General features: G+C 38.3%; 1 protein-coding gene across 1 annotated transcript in view; it reads left to right on the plus strand.

The window, feature by feature from the left end:
• Window positions 1–1354: 1354 nt before the first annotated feature.
• The window catches only part of UBA2 (ubiquitin like modifier activating enzyme 2), a 37507-nt gene continuing 18834 nt past the window's right edge, over window positions 1355–20027 (plus strand). Inside the window, exons 1-8 of the mRNA XM_045796198.2 lie at window positions 1355–1559; window positions 3415–3498; window positions 4634–4704; window positions 6077–6141; window positions 7729–7829; window positions 9488–9609; window positions 15055–15122; window positions 15582–15703. Of these exons, the coding sequence (XP_045652154.1) occupies window positions 1422–1559; window positions 3415–3498; window positions 4634–4704; window positions 6077–6141; window positions 7729–7829; window positions 9488–9609; window positions 15055–15122; window positions 15582–15703 (771 nt within the window). The 5' untranslated portion in view covers window positions 1355–1421. The remainder of the gene's footprint in view (window positions 1560–3414; window positions 3499–4633; window positions 4705–6076; window positions 6142–7728; window positions 7830–9487; window positions 9610–15054; window positions 15123–15581; window positions 15704–20027) is intronic.

The raw sequence follows: 20027 nt of genomic DNA on the forward strand, positions 1-20027 counted from the left end.
GGTTAGGTATTAACTCTTGGTTTAGCACAAGTGACTCCATTTTTAGCCTTTTGTTTCTTCTTTAAGGACCTCTATCACATTACATAATTATCTTTCTTTTTAGTGTTTGGGATCATTTTTTCTGATTTTAGAATTAGCATTTTCTTTGAGGAGCATGATCATCTGGAAATACAGAAAAGGCTAAAGAAGAAAAAAAAATTATCACGATTCCATCACACACAGATACACAAAAATATGAACTGTGGTTTTCTTCCTACTTTTTAATATATTTTTGTTTTTACAAAATTTAATCATACAAATAGTTTTGTATCTTTTATTTAACATATTGTGAGGATTTTTTAATCATATTTCCAAATTACCCTCGTTTAAAAAAAAAAAAAAAAAGACAAGCCCAAAATGGAGTTGGTTAGGCTAAGCCTCACATCACCAAGCAGAGACTTAATTACGGTTAGGGCTTTTGCAGAAATGGAATCTTAAACCAGTCAATCAGGAATTGCCTGATCAGGGGTGCCTGGCTGGCTCAGTCAAAAGAGTATGTGACTTTTGATCTCAGGATGTGAGTTTGAGACCCACATTGTGTGTAGAGGTTACTTAAATAAATATTTAAAAATTTAAAAAGGTAAGTAACCTTGCAATAACCACCCCACTTTTGTATAATTTCTTTGCTCCTTCTCCCTTCTAGCCATGAAAGCTTTTCATTTTGTACAGCTCCTCAGAGCTTTTTTTTTTTTTTTTAATCTCCTAGCTGGAATGCTGCCCAATTTGAATCGAGTTTTGCTCAAATAAACAAAAATTTTTAAATATGCCTCAGTTTATCTTTTAACATCCTCTAGAAAAGCTTTGCTTTAGAATCCTTACAGCAGTGGGAATGCTTGTTTATCTCTTGACCACACGGAATGTTACACTGTTTCTTTTGCTGGCTTAAGTGAAAATGATTTAAGTACTATTTTACATTTCTTTGATTGAATTTTGTTTATTGATCCTATTGTTCATTTTCTTTGTGAGTGCCTGTTCACATCCTTGGCCTCTGTTGTTTGGGTGACATTTGTTTTCTTGTTAAGTCGTAAGAGCTCTTTACATACAGGCGCATCTAGTTTTTAACCTGTAAGCCCCGGCTGGGAGTTCAAACCCCAGGCTAAAAGGTGGCCCTAAGGTTTTCTAACGCCACACTGCGGTTCTTTGCGCGTCTGTGAAAAACACGACTGGGCTAGAGTACAGCGGGAGGTGTGGGAGCTCCTTCGCGCAAAGCCCAGCCTGGACCCAGGAGTTCCACTTCACAGGTCCCGGGCGTCGCCCGCTCGGCGCCAACTGGCGGCCGCAGTGCGCAGGAACGGAAGCTGGGCCGCCCTTCCCCCACCTGCTTCCGGCCGCGGCTCAGTTCTCGCGCCTCCGCCTCCGCCGCGGCTCGTGGTCGTCCCGCCATGGCACTGTCGCGGGGACTACCCCGGGAGCTGGCCGACGCCGTGGCCGGGGGCCGGGTGCTGGTGGTGGGCGCGGGCGGCATCGGCTGCGAGCTCCTCAAGAACCTCGTGCTCACCGGCTTCTCCCACATCGACCTGGTGAGGGCCAGGCGTGCGCGCGGGCTGAATGGCGGGCCGTATTGCCGGGGCCGGGGGCTCGGGCTCCGGAGGTCGGGACCAGAGTTGAGGTGGCGGGGGCGGCGGCAGCAGGCCTGGAAGCCCCGGGGTCGTGGCTGCCTGCGGAGAGGGCGCTCTTCGGCGGGGTCGGAGCGGGCCTCGCTGCACGCCCGGTCCGCTCGGGACGCCAGAGAGGCCGCGGGCCGGGGTCTTCAGGGCGTCGCGCTGCGCGGCCGCCCCCAGCCTCCCTGGCAGCGCCAATTTGTGGCGGCTCTAGGCTGTGGAAGCGGCCTCGTGTCTTTACGCTTCCGAGCAGTTCCCCAGCTGTAGTGGGAGGCAGGAGATGATTGTTTGAGTCTCGTGGATGTTGTGACTTCATTTCGGCGGTCTCTCTTAACTCAGAAATACTGGTCCAGAGCAGAGGGTGGCGGTAATAGGAGCCAATACATACTGAGCGCTTGTCCCGAGCCCGGCGCAGTTCTGAGCGGTTAACTTGCATTAACGCATCTAATCTTCGCTACCACCGTAAGGTTGCAAACGCCATTTTCATCCCACTTTTTTAACAGATGAGAAGGAAAGTGAAATTTAGAGGGGTTTTAGTAACTTACTTGGGTCACGAAGCAAGTGGTAGGACTCCTTTGGGGCTCGCGCTCCTCTGTGGGTACAGTTTGCGTGACTGTCAGTGTTATCTCCGTAGATACACTCACTTATGTCGTTAAAGATTTTAACTTTGGCACTCATGTACAGTGGCTGTAATTTAAAATTATTTCTATTAAACTTTTTAATGTTAGGAATTTGGATGTGAGTTTAAATTGTCTTAAGGTGTAGTGGAAGCATAGAATGGAAAAGAAAAGTGGAAGTGGCGGACTGAACTAATAAATGAGTGACTGGAGGGAAAAGAATTTACACGTTTTTCTTTGGCTGTTAAAAGGTTAGTCTTCCCATCCAGTTCTGTACTGCAGATCCAGATAGGATTGTGCCTTAGGTGGTAACTACTAGTGCATGTTTAAAAGAACCGTTTTTGTAATAGACAAGACAGTGGATTGGGCACCTGAAAAATAAATGCTGATTCTTTTTTATTTGATTTAATTTTTGTAATAAATGTGTAAAGTACAAATAGAAAATGTTTAGGTGGTTATATAATGATTTCCAGAAATTATAACCAAAACTGTTAAGATGTTTCACAATTAGAACGTTTGAGATTACTCTTCATATAAATTTATTGAAATGGAATGAAAATCTTTAGTCATTCTTTTATGTTTATTTTTAAGCAGCAATTAGATAAAACTTAAAATGTGACACTTTTTTAACCTCGTGTAGACATTTCCTTTAACAGCCCTTAGGTAATAATAATTGTAAATGGAGTTGTGTGTAGATGAAGACTTGAACTAAAGCAGCAAAAATTCAGTAACTCTGCAAAGTATCATTTAAGAAAAACAAGTCACAGTTAAATCTAATATATTGGATTTGAAGGAGTAATTAATTAGATTGGTAGATAAATGAATTATATATGTATTTTCAATAGACACATATACTTCTATGCCATTTAGGGAATTTCCAAACGTACTTGCCAGGATGATTAAACAAAAAAAATGCATCTTTTCTAGAATATTTTTGAGAAAGTTATCTGAAATTAAATCCTGAGTTTTTAAAAATATGTGTTAAATTATTTTTATCAGTTTAATATTAATTTTGGTGTTACTGGTTGAAAATGAAAACCGTTTTCTCTGCTAATGTAACAAATAGCAAATGTTTTGGGTTATGGATGCTGAGGATAGTGATGTCGCACAGACATACCAGAAAGTGTGTGATTTATCTGGGGTTTATGCACTTGTAGATTGATCTGGATACTATCGATGTCAGCAACCTCAACAGGCAGTTTTTGTTTCAAAAGAAACATGTTGGAAGATCAAAGGCCCAGGTAACTTTATTTTTCTTATACTATTTCTGTTTATTCATTAATATTTCTGCACTTTGGTGGACCTTCTCTTTATGATATCAGATTAACTGGGACTCTTCAGTAGGAGGGAGAATATGGGGGAAGCCACCACTTTTTACTTGAGAGATTGTGAAGAATAAAGATGTAAAGGATTAAAGACTACATGCTCCTGTTTTGGTATGCTGAGGAAATAGATGTGCGCTACTCAATCCTGTAAATGGTGTCCCCTTCATATTTAAATTTCTGATGTGTTTGCTTAGGATGAGCGTTGTTGTGTTTCTTAGAGGTTGACTACTGTATCTGAGGGCAAGAGAAGCTACAGCCTCTGCTCTTGTTGCTCTTTTTCTAAAAGGGTGGCTTTCCCGGAGATTGTAGCCACCTTGATCTTTTCTTTAGTTCCTTGAATGTTCCATCTTGATTCAGGGTCTTAAAACATCTTTTTACTTTGGTCTCCCAACCTTTTTGGCAAACTCCCACTCTTCTCCTTTTTAGTTTTCAAATTTTGGCTTTCTTCTCTAGGGACACACTCTGAATAAACCTCGTAGACTAAGTCGGACCTTCCTCTCATAACAAGTTCTATTTTTTCTTTTCTTTCTCTTTAAAATTTTTTTACTTATTTAAGTAATCTCTACACCCAACGTGGGGCTCAAACTCACAACCCTGAGATCAAGAGTAGCATGCCCCTATAGCTTGTACTTTTTCTGTGTATCATTTATATTAGTTTGTAGTTCTGTTTATCTGTATCGATTAATGTCACTTGGCTTACCAAGTGCTTCGTGCAGATCCTGGTGCATAGAAGAACTCAGTAAGTGTTGAACGAATGAATGAATTACACTTAGTTACTGCTTTTTCTATTTTTGTTGAAGCTTGCCATTCATGTAGAGGTCTACAAGGGAAGGGGCCAGCTCTCCTGTTATTTTATAAATATGTGTATAGTTTAATCTTAATGAAATTTTGTCACATTTTTATATTTCTTTAGTTTTTAATATAAATAGGATGTGTATAAGTAGGTGAAACGGCAGTGTTGTGTGCCATAAATAAACTTGAAGGGAACTTACAGAGGGAAATGTTGTAGCTATTTAGTAAATTAGTAATTTGGTGTTGTTTGTTTTTCCAGGTTGCCAAAGAAAGTGTACTGCAGTTTTACCCAAAAGCTAATATCATAGCCTACCATGACAGCATCATGAAGTATGTTCTGATTATTATGTTGCAAAATTGTGTTTGTTGTGAATTAAACTTTGAAAGCATTAGGTATTTTTATTAGTCAGATACAGGAGTTTGAAGTCATTCTGCTTTTTAAAAATGATTTTTCTATCCTAACTGTAGAGAACAAACTGATGGTTACCAGAGGGGAGGTTGGTGGGGGATGGGTAAAATATGTGATGAGATTAAGGAGGGCACTTGTGATGAACACCAGGAGTTGTATATAAGTGTTGAATCACTAAATAACTATTATATTGTATGTTAACTAACTGAAATTTAAATAAAAACTTAGAAAAGAAAAAATGATTTTTCTACAAAAATTAAAATGTGGTAGCCTTGTGCCCATATAATAAGTTGAGTTTTATTAACAGTTTATGTATATGGTTTAAATGAGTTAGATAAGAGGTAAGATATTTTAATACTTTAAGTAAGTTATTTGGAAACTTATAAAGTGCCTTATATTTTTGTTTTAAAGATAAACTATGAAAAATCCTTATATGTGATGATTCAGACTTCTAAATATATTGCTCTTCTGATTGATTTCAGCTGTGGTCTTTTTCAGTTTAAAAGGTTCCTTCCCAAAATAATTTGTTTATTTGGACTGTGACTTCTGTAATATAACACTAGGAATTGTGACGGGGCCATAGTTTTCAAAGTACATAAACATGCTCTGATCTCAGTAAAGATACAGTAAATATGTAATTTTGGAAGTGTTAGAACAAAGGAACCCTGGGTCTAAATTATCCTTTATAGTTGTTGTCTAACTTACAAGTACATGGCATTAGAAACAATGACTTCTTGTTTGAGTCTGGAATTAGAGAAAGTCTTATACTTTCTCAGGAAATTTGTATGTCCAGTTTTTTTTATTTCTGGATGTTTGCTCTGCAAATCTTCCTATAGCTCTATAACCCCCTTACCAACTGTGTTGCTTTCCTAGTGCTGCTAAAAGCGGGGACCCTAGAGGCCTGAACCCTGCCTGATCCTGACCATGTGAGGTGAAGCCAGAGGCCAGGCAGATCCTGGGAATGTGTTCTTTGTATGTTCCCAGGCTGCCCAGAGAAGGCCTGGTGGGACTGGTGAAGTCATGCCATCTTTCTGCCAGTTTGAGATCCTGCTCTTGGGCTCTAGATTGCTGACCAAAAAGGATATCTAGTCACAGGGATTAAGGGGAAATTATTTCTTTGAAATCTGCCATGGTGTTTCGAGAAAGTCAAGCCTATAATATGATACCCCTAATACCAATTATTTTTGTACTGTTACGCTAGTATGCTCTTTAGGACCGTGTATTCTGCTGTGAAGATCAGGTGTAAGGTCAGTCATTTTGGTGACTTTTGTTTTGTTTTGTTTTGTTTTGTAGCCCTGACTATAATGTGGAATTTTTTCGGCAATTTATATTGGTTATGAATGCTTTAGATAACAGAGGTGAGATTATTTTAATACATTTAATTTCTAAGTGTTTCCCTTCCCCCATAACAAGACTGTTTAAAGTATTTCCTAATGAGTTACATCTAGAGGTTAGGTTTAAAATTTGCCAGTTGATTGTAATTTTAACTAGAACTGGTTTCAGGCAGGAATTTAGCTATCATATACTCCTCTGTTCTACCAAAACGTGAATATAGAAGTTGTTAAAATCTCTAAAGGGGGTGACTACATATGGTATGTGGGTGTGTGCTTGTTTCAGAGTATCCCATCACTTAAGCACAGTGTGACTTCCTTCATTTACTTGGAGATCTAAGAAATATCAGTGCCTGTGTCTCACATCTCATCTCGTCTCAAGACCAGTTAAGTCAGACTCTCTGAATGGCGCCTGAACATCATATTTTTTCAGAATTTCCCACACGATTCTTAAGTGCGATCAGGGCTGTAAACCACTGTTTTAAGAATGGGGCAAGAGGATATCAAAGTTAGTATAGATGCCATGGATCTTGAATTATTTTAGGTACAGGCGGTGCCGGAAGATAACAGACCAGATTCTATTTAGATGTACACATTTTAGACCATTTAAGCTTTCCACAGTAGGGGGTAATGTTTCTTATAATCAAGTGTTGTATAGCCAGTCATTGTTCTACATGTAAAACAACATTTGTGGAGTGGCTTGTAACCATTTTGATGCAGAAATACCAAAGAAAGGGGCGCCTGGGTGGCACAGCGGTTAAGCGCCTGCCTTCGGCTCAGGGCGTGATCCCGGAGTTCTGGGATCGAGCCCCACATCGGGCTTCTCTGCTGGGAGCCTGCTCTTCCTCTCCTACTCCCCCTGCTTGTATTCCCTCTCTCGCTGGCTGTCGCTATTTCTGTCAAATAAATAAATAAAATCTTTAAAAAAAAAAAGAAATACCAAAGAAAAAACACAAAGTAGCATGAGGAAGGGTTTTTTTAAAAGATTTTATTTATTTATTTGAGAGAGAGAGAGTGCATGCGTGAGTGAGAGGGGAGGGCAGAGAGAGAGAGAGATAGTCAAGCTGACCTTGTGCTGAGCATGGAGCCCGACACAGCCTAATCCCATGACCCTGAGGTCATCATCTGACCGAAATCAAGATTCGGGTACTCAACCGGCTAAGCCACCCAGGCATCCCAGAATGACTTTTTAATTAACTAGACTTGTCTTTATTCCCCTTGCCTTAGACTGCCTTAATAGTTCCAAGTTGATATTCCACATTCTCCATTCACTTCATGTGGTACCTGATAATTTTATTAGAATGATAGTGAGGACTCAGAATACATTGAAAGTGTTTTAGCCAAGATTAATAGAGTGTAAGCACAGCAACAGAAGAGAAAGGTGACACTTTAGAAAAATTACTTATAAGGGTAAATTTGTGATATAAATTCCTTATGTTTGGCACTTCGCTAGTGAATGTCTCTTAAGTGTAACAGTTTTATTACTCTGGTCATAGCTATAAGAAAATTGCATAAAAATTTTTAAAAAACAGTTTGGGTAAATGTTATCCTAATTAAAAGTAACTGATTTTTTTCTTCCCCGTAAACTCCTGCTGACTAGTATTTTTCTTCCAGCTGCCCGCAACCATGTTAATAGGATGTGTCTGGCAGCTGATGTTCCTCTTATTGAGAGTGGAACTGCTGGTTACCTTGGGCAAGTAACTACCATCAAAAAGGTAAAGTAAGTTTTTTTACTTCGCAAATATTTATTTGGGACCTTAAGGAGGGGAGAAGTAAACTTTGGGTTTATGTGATGTGGGCTGGTCAGCATCCAAGATGTAGGGATTTTTGTGCTCTGATAAAACTTAGATACTGTAAAGGTAATACAAAGAATATAGGCAGAGGTTTTTTTTTAGCTCTGTGCTACTTTGCTTCTGTAGCTTATATGTTAAAATTATTAGACTGATAAGCATAATGACATTGCCTTTTAAAATTCTTTGTAGCTATGAAACTACATGTTATGCGATAGTTGATATATGATGAAACAGCCTCCTGCAATGTTACTTTTTTTCTGAAGTTGGACTTAATAGATTTGAAGAGTACTTTGAAAATTTTTCGTGTATTTGTGAAGTATTTCAAACGTTTAGAGAAAACTAGAAAACAATAGAGCAAGTAAATGCCTGTGGACTCATAACCCAGTTTATTAAATTCAGCATTGTGATCTTTTTTCTTTTAGTTCTTTTAGGAAATTAAACATAGATACATTTGAAGAGTCATTTTCTCGGTTTTGAAACCAAAAGTCGAATTACACTCCACTTAAAATTTGCTACTTTTGTCCATTATTTGGCTGTTTACCCATGTTGGAAATTGTGGCTCTGCTTCTTTGTTTTAGCTGATAAATGCTACTCTTGGAAGCTTATTTAGTATCCTTTTGCAAAGACTGTTGTAAATATCAATGTGTATTAAATTTAGTTAAATCAGTGGAGTCCTTCAGAGTCTCTTCATAGGTCACAGCAGTAGTTCTCTTTTCCACTGTGATTTGAGGGATGACTGCTTGTCATATGGCTGCCCCCAGGAAGGTTTATTGAAAGGACACCAGAAATGATATGGAGAAAATCCTGGATCTGCTGCCATTTATATTAAAACGATGTTTGCAGGTTTTGGTACTTTGAACCATTATTAGAAAGACATTGCTCGTTAACCTGATCCTAAGGTACTGGTTTGTATTAAGACTGAGTTTGATAATTGCCGAAATGAGGAATGTTCATTCGATGGTTTTGAAAAATTGTCTTAGGTGCCATAGACTTCTCTCAAGGATTCCTTACATTGCAAATTAAAAATATAACCCTAGCTCAACAAAACGAAGAGTATTTTGTTTGGTAATGTCTAGGATTTTTCTGTGTATCTAGGTGGTTCTTGAAAATAATAATTACTTGGAGTTTTCTTAATTTTTAGGAGATTATAAGGTAAAGCTGTGAATAATACTTAAATACTTGAGGTCCACACCTTTGAGAGATAGTTGGTTAGAAAGCTGGTGTTTGTCTTTCTAGTGGTTTTTCTTTTGTTTAGTGTGATTGAGGTAAACTTATGTTTGATATTCAGGTGCATTGTGGTGTTTTGTTTTGTTTTTGGCTTGTTGTAAGTGTTTACTGGGCCAGAAGTCCGAGGAATGGGCTTAGACTTAGTTGTGACCGTGATTGATTGAATTCATATTTGTTACAATTCCTCGTTTGTAAAGTAAGGATTTTGGAGTCCCTGATATTGTCAAATTTCTTTGACAGTATAAAACCCAGTTAGAATGTAGATGAATGAATGTTTATGATGATACTACTTTGTAAATGTTGAGAAACCACCATCATGGGGTAAATACTTTTCTCCTATTCTGATTTTGCAGGGTGTAACTGAGTGTTATGAATGTCATCCCAAACCTACCCAGAGAACTTTTCCTGGCTGTACAATTCGTAACACACCTTCTGAACCTATTCATTGCATCGTTTGGGCAAAGTATTTGTTCAAGTAAGAGTATACATATTTCTGGGTGTATTTTCAGTACGGACAATGGGAAATGGGGTCATTTTTATTTATATATCTTGGAGAGATTGTACTTATGAGGAATATTCTTTTAAATATGGCAGAGATGCTCCAGTAACTTTCTTGTGATATTTCTTGATGCTAAATTGAGCCAACATTTCATGCATTTCTGTTATATACCATGGACTATTTAGGAAGCTTGATTTTGGAGACAGACATAGAACTAATTGAATACAAATCTGTGTATTTGGAATTAAAAAAAACATACTTAGAAGTAATTCATTGGTTAAAAAAGAAATAATGGAAGTTAAAAGTACTTTGTAATGATAATGAAAATACTGTGTGTGAAACTTGGATACATTGAATGTGGCAGCTGGAAGAAAAGTTCTAGGCTTACACACACGAAGAAAGATGAACGTTAATGAGCTAAGGACCCAAATTAAGTTCGAAAAAGGATAAACTCCAAGGAAATTAGTGAGAAGGATGTAATTGAAATAAGAAGAAAAAATACTTTGAGTTCAGTCATGAAAAGGAGAGATAAATAACTAAATGGGGAATGTAATCTCAGCACAGATTTAAATGATAGTAAAGAACAGAAGGATGGTAATAAAAAGACCATGCCTGTAAACAGAAATTTTTAATGATCTGGGTAAATTCTTTTTTTATTATTATTTTTTATTTTAGAGAGCTAGCACAGAGGGGAGGGGCACAGGGAAAGGGGGAGAATCTCAAGCAGACTTCATACTGAGTGTGGAGCCAGATGAGTGTGGAGCCAGATAAGGGGCTCGATCTCATGACTCATGAAATCAGGACCTGAACTGAATGAAACCCAAGAGTCAGATCCTTAACTGACTGTGCCACCTGGGCGCTTCTGGATACATTCATTGAAAAAAACTTAGGGGAAAAAAACTCAAAAAGAAATCAAAAGCCTGAACAGTACTATACCTTAGGGGAATTAGTAAGTGGTTTGAATTCTGAATAATGCATCAAACCTATGTGAATTTACTGGTGATTTCCACTGAATTTGAAAGTACGATATCATTATGTCAAGTAAATTGTCCTGGAGGCATTTTTTAAAAACTTGAATACTTGTTAGTTTGCATTATGGGGCTATCATGTCTTTGATAACAAAACCACTTAAGGCCATTATGGAATAAAAGGAGAATTTCAAGACTTTTTTTTAGATTGATTTATTTGAGAGAGAGCACATGCATGCTCAGCCGTGTGAGAGCATGGGGGAGGGGCAGAGGGAGAGTAGCAGATTCTCCATGGTGTGCAGTGGTAGGCAGAGCCCGACGTGGGGCTCAGTCTCATGACTCTGAGATTACGACCCTGAGCTGAAATCAAGAGTTGGACGCTTAACTGACTGAGCCATGCAGGCGCCCCTCATGACAAAAAAAAAAAAAAAAATTTTAAGAATGTATTTATTCATTTGAGACAGAGAGACACAGCATGAGCACGGGGTAAGGGGGAGACAGAGGGAGAGGGAGAAGCAGACTCCCCACTGAGCCAGGAGCCCTACGTGGGGCTCGATCCCAGACCTGGAGATCATGACCCAAACCGAAGGCAGACATTTAACCATCTGAGCCATCCAGGCGCCCCCATGACAAAAATTCTTAATAAAATAACATTTTATTAACCTGGTAAAACCTTTTACAAACCTACAGCTAACATTGGTTTTCTTTATTTTTTTATTAAGTTATAATGTATATGCACTCAGAAAAGTATACATATAATGGTATAACAATGAAATTCATAAAAAAATATACTTTGTAAGCATTATTTGGCAAACATTTTTCTTTTTAACAGATTTCACTTTTTAGAACAGTTTCATATTTACAGAAATACTGAAGATATTACAGTTCCCGCCCAGTTTGCTCTGTTAACATCGTTCGTTAGTATGAGACATATGTAGTAACTAATGAACCACTATTAAAACCTTGTTTATTAACTGAAGTCCATAGTTTATTCAGAGAGTCCTTTGTTTTTATTCAATGTCCCTTTTCTGTTCTGTGATACCACATTACCATTGGTTGTCATGTCTCTTTAGGCCTCCTTTGTCTCTGATAGTTTCTCAGACTTTCCTCCTTTTTGATGACCTGATAATTTTGAGGAGTGCTGGTCAGGTATTTTGTAGGATGCCCTGTGGGAAATTTTTTTTCATGTTAACACTGTCATTATGAGCTATTGGGAGGGAAATCACAGAGGTCGGTAAGTTGGCATTTTCATCACATCATATGAAGAGTAAATATGTTATTGACATGCTTTGTAACTGTTAATGTTGGATCACGTAACTAAGGTAGTTTGTCAGGTTTCTCCACTATAAAGTTACTCTCCCCACCCCTCGCTTCTATATTGTACCATGCACTTTGGAGGGAAGTCACTCTGTGCAGCCCACACCTAAGGAATGGGAGCTGTGTTTCCTTGAGGGCAGAGTATCTACATAAATTAGAGTTCTTCTGTCTAGAAGGTTTGCCTTTTCTCACTCATCTGTTGGTTTATTCACCGTTTATATCAGTAGGCATTCATATTGAATATATTTTATACTTCGGGTTAAGTCCAGTAGTATATTTTTTGCTTAAATTGTTCTAGCTTTGGCCACTGGGAGCTCTTCTGTTAGCTCTCTGCTCTTAGACACACTGCCATCAATGTGGGTGGGGGTGTTTTGGGGAGCAGTTCCTTGCGTTTTGGTACTAGATGTTCCAGGCTCATTATGTTATTTCCTGCCGTAGAATCAGACCTTTCTCCGTGGAGCCCTGGTTCCTTTTATTGAAGAATGGCATTAGAAACCAATATCTGAATGTTTGGCATGCTGTTAGGTGTTGTATCTTTTAGGCCCTCTTAGCCAACAGAGCAAAAAATATATCTATGCTAATCTTTATATATACACAAATTTATAAACACATCTGTGTATTAAGCTAAACATGAATTCATGCTGGTGTCTGCAGCTCTAATCCATTACTACAGCTAGCTTCCTCCCCTTATCTATCTGTACAGTCCTACTCCCAACAGTTAGAGACTTCTATTTGCCATTCATATACTTAATACAAGCATTATTTTTAAAATTTTTTTAAAAGATTCCTTAATTTATTTGAAAGAGAGCGTGCACACGAATGGAGGGGAGGGGCAGAGGAAGGAGGAGACCCCCGCTGAGCCTGACGCAGGGCTTGATTCCAGGACCCCGAGATCACGACCCAAGCCGAAGGCAGATGTCCAATCGAATGAGCCACCCAGACGGAGCATTATTTTTAATGACAAAAGTTATAAATCGTCCCCTTTGGAATCAGAGCTGGCATGAGGATGCCCATTGTTGCTGCTTCTACTTGGTGTTGTAATGAAGTGGTAGCCTGCACAATAAGACAAAAAGGAAATACAGGAGAAGAGTTGAGAAAAGAAGAAACAAAACTGTTGTTTGCATACAATATAGTTACCTGCATAAAAAGCTCCAGAGACTCTAGAGACAAATTATTAGAAATAATAACAGTTTAGCAGCATGGCCAACTAAAAGATTGCATTTCTATATGCAGCATCACACAGTTGGGAAGTGTAAAAATAGATAACTCACTTATAAAATCATGTAATTAAATAACTATAAAGCATCAAAAAACATGAAGTACTTGATATCTCAGGTACTTATAAATCTTGATCTTGATTTATAAGACCCAGTATGGAAAATTATAGTAACCATTGGAACATAAAAAGGATAAAATAAGAGGAAAGAATGTGTTTGTGGATTGAAAGTCTTAAAATTGTGTATGTGTCGTTTGTCTTCAAGTTGATCTGTAGATTCAAATGCAGTTCCAATTAAAATCTCATCAGGGTTTGTGCTGGAACTTGTTCAGCTGATGATAAAATTTATAGAATAAGGCCTAAACATTCCTGGAAAAGAGTAGGTTGAGGTGACGTGTGCTAATAGATGTCAAGGTTTAATATAAGCTAAAAGTAACTTACAGTGTGTTGCTGGTACAGAGATAGAAAAACAGGGGTGCCTGGGTGGCATAGCGGTTAAGCGTCTGCCTTCGGCTCAGGGCGTGATCCCGGTGTTGTGGGATCGAGCCCCACATCAGGCTCCTCTGCTGTGAGCCTGCTTCTTCCTCTCCCACTCCCCCTGCTTGTGTTCCCTCTCTCTCTGGCTGTCTCTGTATCTGTCGAATAAATAAATAAAATCTTTAAAAAAAAAAAGAAAAGAAAAGAAAAACAAACCATTGGGTCAATGCAGAGCTCATGACCAAGGTTGCATAAGAGATGCCAGATAAAAAAGGGGATTAAATAAAAGGTAGGAGAATTCATTATCAATGTGGAAGAAACTTATATTCTCTACTTTAAATAATATATAAAAATTAAGTCCAGATGGACTGAATATTTAGATGTCAACAGAAAAAACCTTTCTAATATAGGGGAAAATCTTTAGGGAACAATAGCACAAAGTGCTAACCATAAAAGAAAGGGTTGATTCATTCAAATTAAATATCTCTTGCCAAAAGACATTGCGTATGAGAAAATATTTGCAACAAAGTCAACTAAAAATTCTGATCTTAGAATATATTCCTGTAATCAAGAAATAGACAACCTGACAAAATAACATGAACAGGCGTTTTTTCACTTAGAGGGAAACCCACATAGGCAATAAGCAAATGAAGATATGTTTAACTTCATGACTAACATGGAAAATTAAGAATAAAATCACAAGATAACTATTTTATACTCAGTAGTTTGGCAAAACGTTAAGTCTGGAGAAGTGGTGAATAGGTAGGAACTCTTACATGCTGTTGTGGGGGTGAAAATTGGTACAGTGACTTGGGAAACAAGTGGGCATTTTCTTGTAAAGTATATCAGGGGTTTTGAGAAGCTTTGAGATGATAGCTTTTCATTTTTTTTTTTTAACTGCAAAGTATTCCTTTGAAAAGATAGCTTTCTTGTAAGTCTAGTATTGAGGAAAGGTGGAATATTATATTCTTGTAAGTATTATTAAATAGTTTTTAGGATAACTGGATTAACAGAAGAGAATTCTTGGTTAATATATTGTTTCCGAAGGCGTTTTAGTAGTAAAGAGATATACTACCCTGAAAAAATAGTCTTACTCACTGCTTATTCTTACACCTAGATCGGTGCCCAGCATGTAGCAGAAGTGTAATAATGTTTAGATAGCTGCAGGTGTACTTCACAATTATTCTGGCATTAGAATGTTACCCAAGTAAAATGTAAAAGCTGCTCACCTGTGTCTTGAAAGATTTTAACGTAGGAGTTTGCAGAGCCTAGATGATAGGAATAAATACAGGTCTACTAAAATTTAGCCTGCCAATTGTTTATTCCTCATTCCTCCCAAAGATTTGGAAGATTCCAGGTTAGTTGTTTTGAGGGGAAGTAGGAAAAGTAAACGTTTGTTCAGAATATTTTGTTGAACATAAATACTTACTGCTCTTATTGTAGCCAGTTGTTTGGGGAAGAAGATGCTGATCAAGAAGTATCCCCTGACAGAGCTGACCCTGAAGCTTCCTGTGAGTAGATTGGGATATGTTCTCTTATTTGATGAGGACTGCCTTTATTTTGCTAACTGAATATTGATAGCATAAGAGGAGAAAAAAATAATTGCTGTTTTGTGTTAGTATATTATGTGTTTAAGGTGGATTATTTAATCTTTAAAACAGTAGTTTAAAAAATGCGTCATCCCATTTACTGGTGAAGACAAGGTGCAGAAATTTCACAAATGTAGTAAATAGAGCAGAGAGTTGTTTCCAGATCTGATTACAGGTCCATATTTTGAACTGTTCTACATGTGGCCTTCAGAAACGGAGGTAGAAGATGCCAATGAGCATACTATTTTTCTTTCTCTTTGAACTCAGAATGTGTCATGGGCAGGTGACTTCCACGAATGACTCTTTTTTCCCCCCAAAGGTAGATGAGAGCTTAGTTCTACATTTATCATAGCTGAGAATAAAATGGTGTTTGTTTTGTAGGGGAACCAATGGAAGCTGAGGCCAGAGCCAGAGCATCTAATGAAGATGGGGACATTAAACGTATTTCCACTAAGGAATGGGCTAAATCAACTGGATATGATCCGGTTAAACTTTTTACCAAGGTTAGATTTACTTTCTTTATAATTATGGATAGTTTATTATTCTGTTTGTTTTTAAAATAGTACATGAAATATATGCTTTTTATGCCTAATGCTGTCTTAATAAGTTGATTGATGTCATCAGGATAAGCAGGTTTTGGAATTTTAAAGATTATATTTATTTATTTGAAAGAGAGTGAGTGAGTGAGAGAGCATGAGCCAGGGGGAAGGGGAGAAGCAGACTCCCCTGCTGAGCGGGGAGCCTGATATGGGGCTGGATCCCAGGACCCTGGGATCATGACCTCACCTGAAGACAGTAGCTTAACCAGCTGAGCCGTGCAGGCGTCCCTGCGCTTTAGAGTTTTAGCACTCATGCTAAATCAATATAGCATCTTCATAGGAATTAAAATAGAGACTCACTTATATACTCTTGGTTGCCTTCCCTCACTTACACTGAACTTATTGATTTTCCTTATACCTGACCTTTGGTTCTTGCTGTTTCTCATCTTCCCTTATATCCCTTTCCTGCTCAAATTTTTGGGAGTTTGACATGTACTGAATTACTCTTGTATCCCTAATCCTCTCATTCTTGGCCGAATCCCTCTTCATTAGTATATATTATTTGCCTGCTGAATATTTCTAGAGAAATCTACAAGATTGTTTTAATTGGCTCTAATTATAGTCCAGCTAGATCTTCACATCTGTTTTTAGAAGTCTTTTTAGTTCTTTTGCCTTTACTCCCTTGCAAGTTTATCATAGTAGATACTTGAAGGTTTCTCAGCTTATCTTGAACTTCCTAATACATTCCTACCATCCTTATTGAACAGATGACCTTAAGGGTTTATTAACAGGTTTGAAGCCATTGGACAAAATGGACCTATCAAGGGAAAGTCACACTTTGTGCAGACCCCCCCCCCCCAGCTATTTGAGAGAAATCTCTTTAAGTAAAGGTTAATTCTTCTACTTTTTCTTTCCACTTGTACCTTAGTCTTTTTTTATTTTTATTTTTTTTTAGTAGGCTCCATGCTGAATGTGGGGCTTGAACTCAAAACTGAGATTGAGAGTCACATGGTCTACTGACTGAACCAGCCAGGTGCCCCCTGTACCTTTTAAAATTTTTTCTTTATCACTGTATTTTGCTAGCTCAATTGCAGTATGTTTTGGTGTGGGTCTGCTTTTGTTGATTTTGGTGGGAGTTCTCTGTGCCCCCTGGATCTGAAGATGTTTCCTTCCTCAGGGAAGTTTTCAGCTATTACTTCAAATAAATTTTCTGTCCCACTTTCTCCTCCTTCTGGGACTCCTATAATACAAATGTTAATTATGTTTGGTGGAGTCACTGAGTTCCCTAAGGCTATCCTCATTTTTGCAAATTCTTTTTTCTCTTTTGTTCAGCTTGATTACTTTCCATTACTCTGTCTTCTAGGTCACTAATTCGTTCCTCTGCTTCTTCCATCCTGCTGTTCATTCCATCAAGTGTTTCTCATTTTTTGTGGTCTTTCCTGAAGATTTTCTCTGATCATTTTTTGTCATTGTCTCTTTAATGGCTTGCTGATTTTCTTTAGTAATACATTTGGATTTCTTTCTTGTTTGTTTCTTGCATATTTATTAGTGGTTTTTGCCATATGATTTGTATATAACCTCTTCTGCATATAGCAGTTAAGTTGATGGTTGTTTAAGTTTAAACATCTTCTTTATGCCTCTTCTCCACACCTTTTAGATACATGTTATATTTTACATCCTTTATATTTTGTGAGCTCCTTGACTGACTTTTTACAGAAATATTCATTCTTGCTGCTTTTGTGTTTCCTACTTTTTTTTTTTTTAAGATTTTATTTTATTTATTTGACAGAGACAGCCAGTGAGAGAGGGAACACAAGCAGGGGGAGTGGGAGAGGAAGAAGCAGGCTCCCAGCGGAGGAGCCTGATGTGGGGCTCGATCCCAGAATGCTGGGATCACACCCTGAGCCGAAGGCAGATGCTTAACGACTGCGCCACCCAGGCGCCCCTCCTACTTTCATACTGCCACTTTTGGTCTCTCCTTTCCACTCAAGGAAGTCACCTTTAATATTTCTTGCAGGGCTGGTTTAATGGTCATGAACTTCTTTTTTGTTTGGGAAAATCTTTATCTCCTATTCAGAATAATAGCTTTGCCAGGTAAAGTATTCTTGGCCACAGGTTTTTCCCATTCAGCACTTGGAATATATCATGTCACTCCCTTCTGGCTTGAAAAGTTTCTGCTGAAAAATGTCCTACTAGCCTTAAGGGGTTTCCCTTGTAAGTTAATGTCTTGTTTTGTCTTGCTGCATTTAAAATTTTTTCTTTATCACCATATTTTGCCAATTTAATTTTGTACCTTAGTTTTCAAACAGTATTTTCTCTCTGCCCTGCATCTTGATTTTTCCTGGCTCCTCTGTCTGCTTTCCAACATGCATATGTCCCACTGTCCTAAGCAAATAGCCTACTACTCCCTCCAGTTTACGTTTCCTCTCTTTTCCTCGGTGTAAGAGATGTTAGAGGTTGACTCTTAAACCTGTTGCATTTATTTCCTCATTATAGCCTTTTCTTTAGAAAATGGATTTTGGTTATACTTAAAATGTACTTAATTCTGTTATGGATAGTGACAGTATTTTCCAGTCTCGTGTCCACATACCTATTACCATTACAGTTTGAGCAACAGTTGGATGCCAACAGAATCTAAAGTACATCTCCAGTCTGTTCAGTAGGTAACTAAGCATCTGCTGTGTGCTGGTTACCACTCTGATAGGAGGTAAAGTGGTGAATAAGATTAAAAATAGGGACTAACATAATATAATAAAAAGACATTTAAAAAAAAATAGGGTCCCAGCTCTTTGTAGGTAATTCACACTTTAGAGGGAAAATCAAACATTGAGCAAGTAATATCAAATTCAGAGTGTTATGACATTAAGATCAGATGCATTGGAACCTTTAATACTAAGTAGGCTCAACATTGTTATTAGACCGTGTTATTAGACATTGTTATTAGACCTAGTGTGGGGGTTCAAAAGAAGCTTTCCAAAGGAAGTGACATTTTAACCCAAGACTTTAAAGAATTGGGGTGTGGATAAGAATGCTACATATACAAAGAAGGTCTCAGGTTGGAAAACTGAAATAATTCCTGTTAAAGGGGAGAGTGGAAAGAGGACTGGAAACATAAGCTGAGGCTACATCATGCAAGTCATAAGAAGGATGCTAGACCAAGGCAATGGGAATCCATTAAAAGGTGGTCTGTAGAATCGGATATAGAGGGTATGCCGTGCACCATTCTAGGACCTGATATTCCTATTGTAATCAATATGGGACAGTGCCTTCTGAAGTTGTGCAATGCTAGAATAATCTGAAGTACAACCTATCTGCATTCCCAGTAGAGGGTGGGGAAAAAGTAGATTCAATAAGACTTGGGATGTTTAGGGCACCTGGGTAGCTCAGTTGATTGTCCAACTTTTTTTTTTTTAAGATTTTATTTATTTATTTGACAGAAAACAAGCAAGGGTAGCTGCTGGCCTAGGGAGAAGCAGGCTCCCACTGAGCAAGGAGCCCGATGCAGGGCTCGATCCCAGGACCCTGTAATAATGACCTGGGCTGAAGGCAGCCGCTTAACGAACTGAGCCCCCCGTGTGCCCCAAGTGTCCAACTCTTGATTTTGGCTCAGGCCATGATCTCAGGGTTATGAGGTTGAGCCCCACATTGGGTTCCATGCTCTGCAGGGAGTGTGCTTAAGATTCCCCCCCTCACTCCTGCTCGCTTGCTTTCTCTCTCCCTCTTTCTGAAATAAGTAAATAAAATCTTAAAAAAAAAAAAGACTTAGGATGTTTAAGGTGAGGAACAATTAAGAATCAGAAATGATACCTGGTTTCCTGCTGTGCAGCAGCATGAACAGGGTACCATTCTCTGGGGTGGGTAAGGTGGGAAGCAGGTGTGTTTTGTGTTGGTTAGAGGATAGAATAAGATGATAGAATCAATTTGAGATTCCTGTGGAATATTAGAGTAAGGACAAGTAATTCTAAAGGCAAGCAGAGAGGTTTAGACTGGGATTTGTAGGCCTGTGAGAAAAAAGCATGAAGTTGGCTTAGTACAGAACTCTGAGGCATCCCTAGTATTTAATAATTGGATAAAGGATGTGGAGCTTGTGCATGGAAAACTAGGCTAATTCCCCATTGCCTGGGAGGGTTTTCAGCCTAGTGCTTAAGGTCCTCTATAAAATGTGTCTAACCACATTTGTTACCCAAATCATACTGAACTCATTTCCTTGCCTATGCACCCATTTCAAATGTTACCATCTCCTTGAACTCTTTCCTTATTCCTCAGAACAAAATTCTGCTAGTACTCA

This window comes from Ursus americanus, chromosome 21 (assembly GCF_024610735.1).
Source record: "Ursus americanus isolate L20-20 chromosome 21, mUrsAme1.1.p, whole genome shotgun sequence".
NCBI lineage: Eukaryota > Metazoa > Chordata > Mammalia > Carnivora > Ursidae > Ursus > Ursus americanus.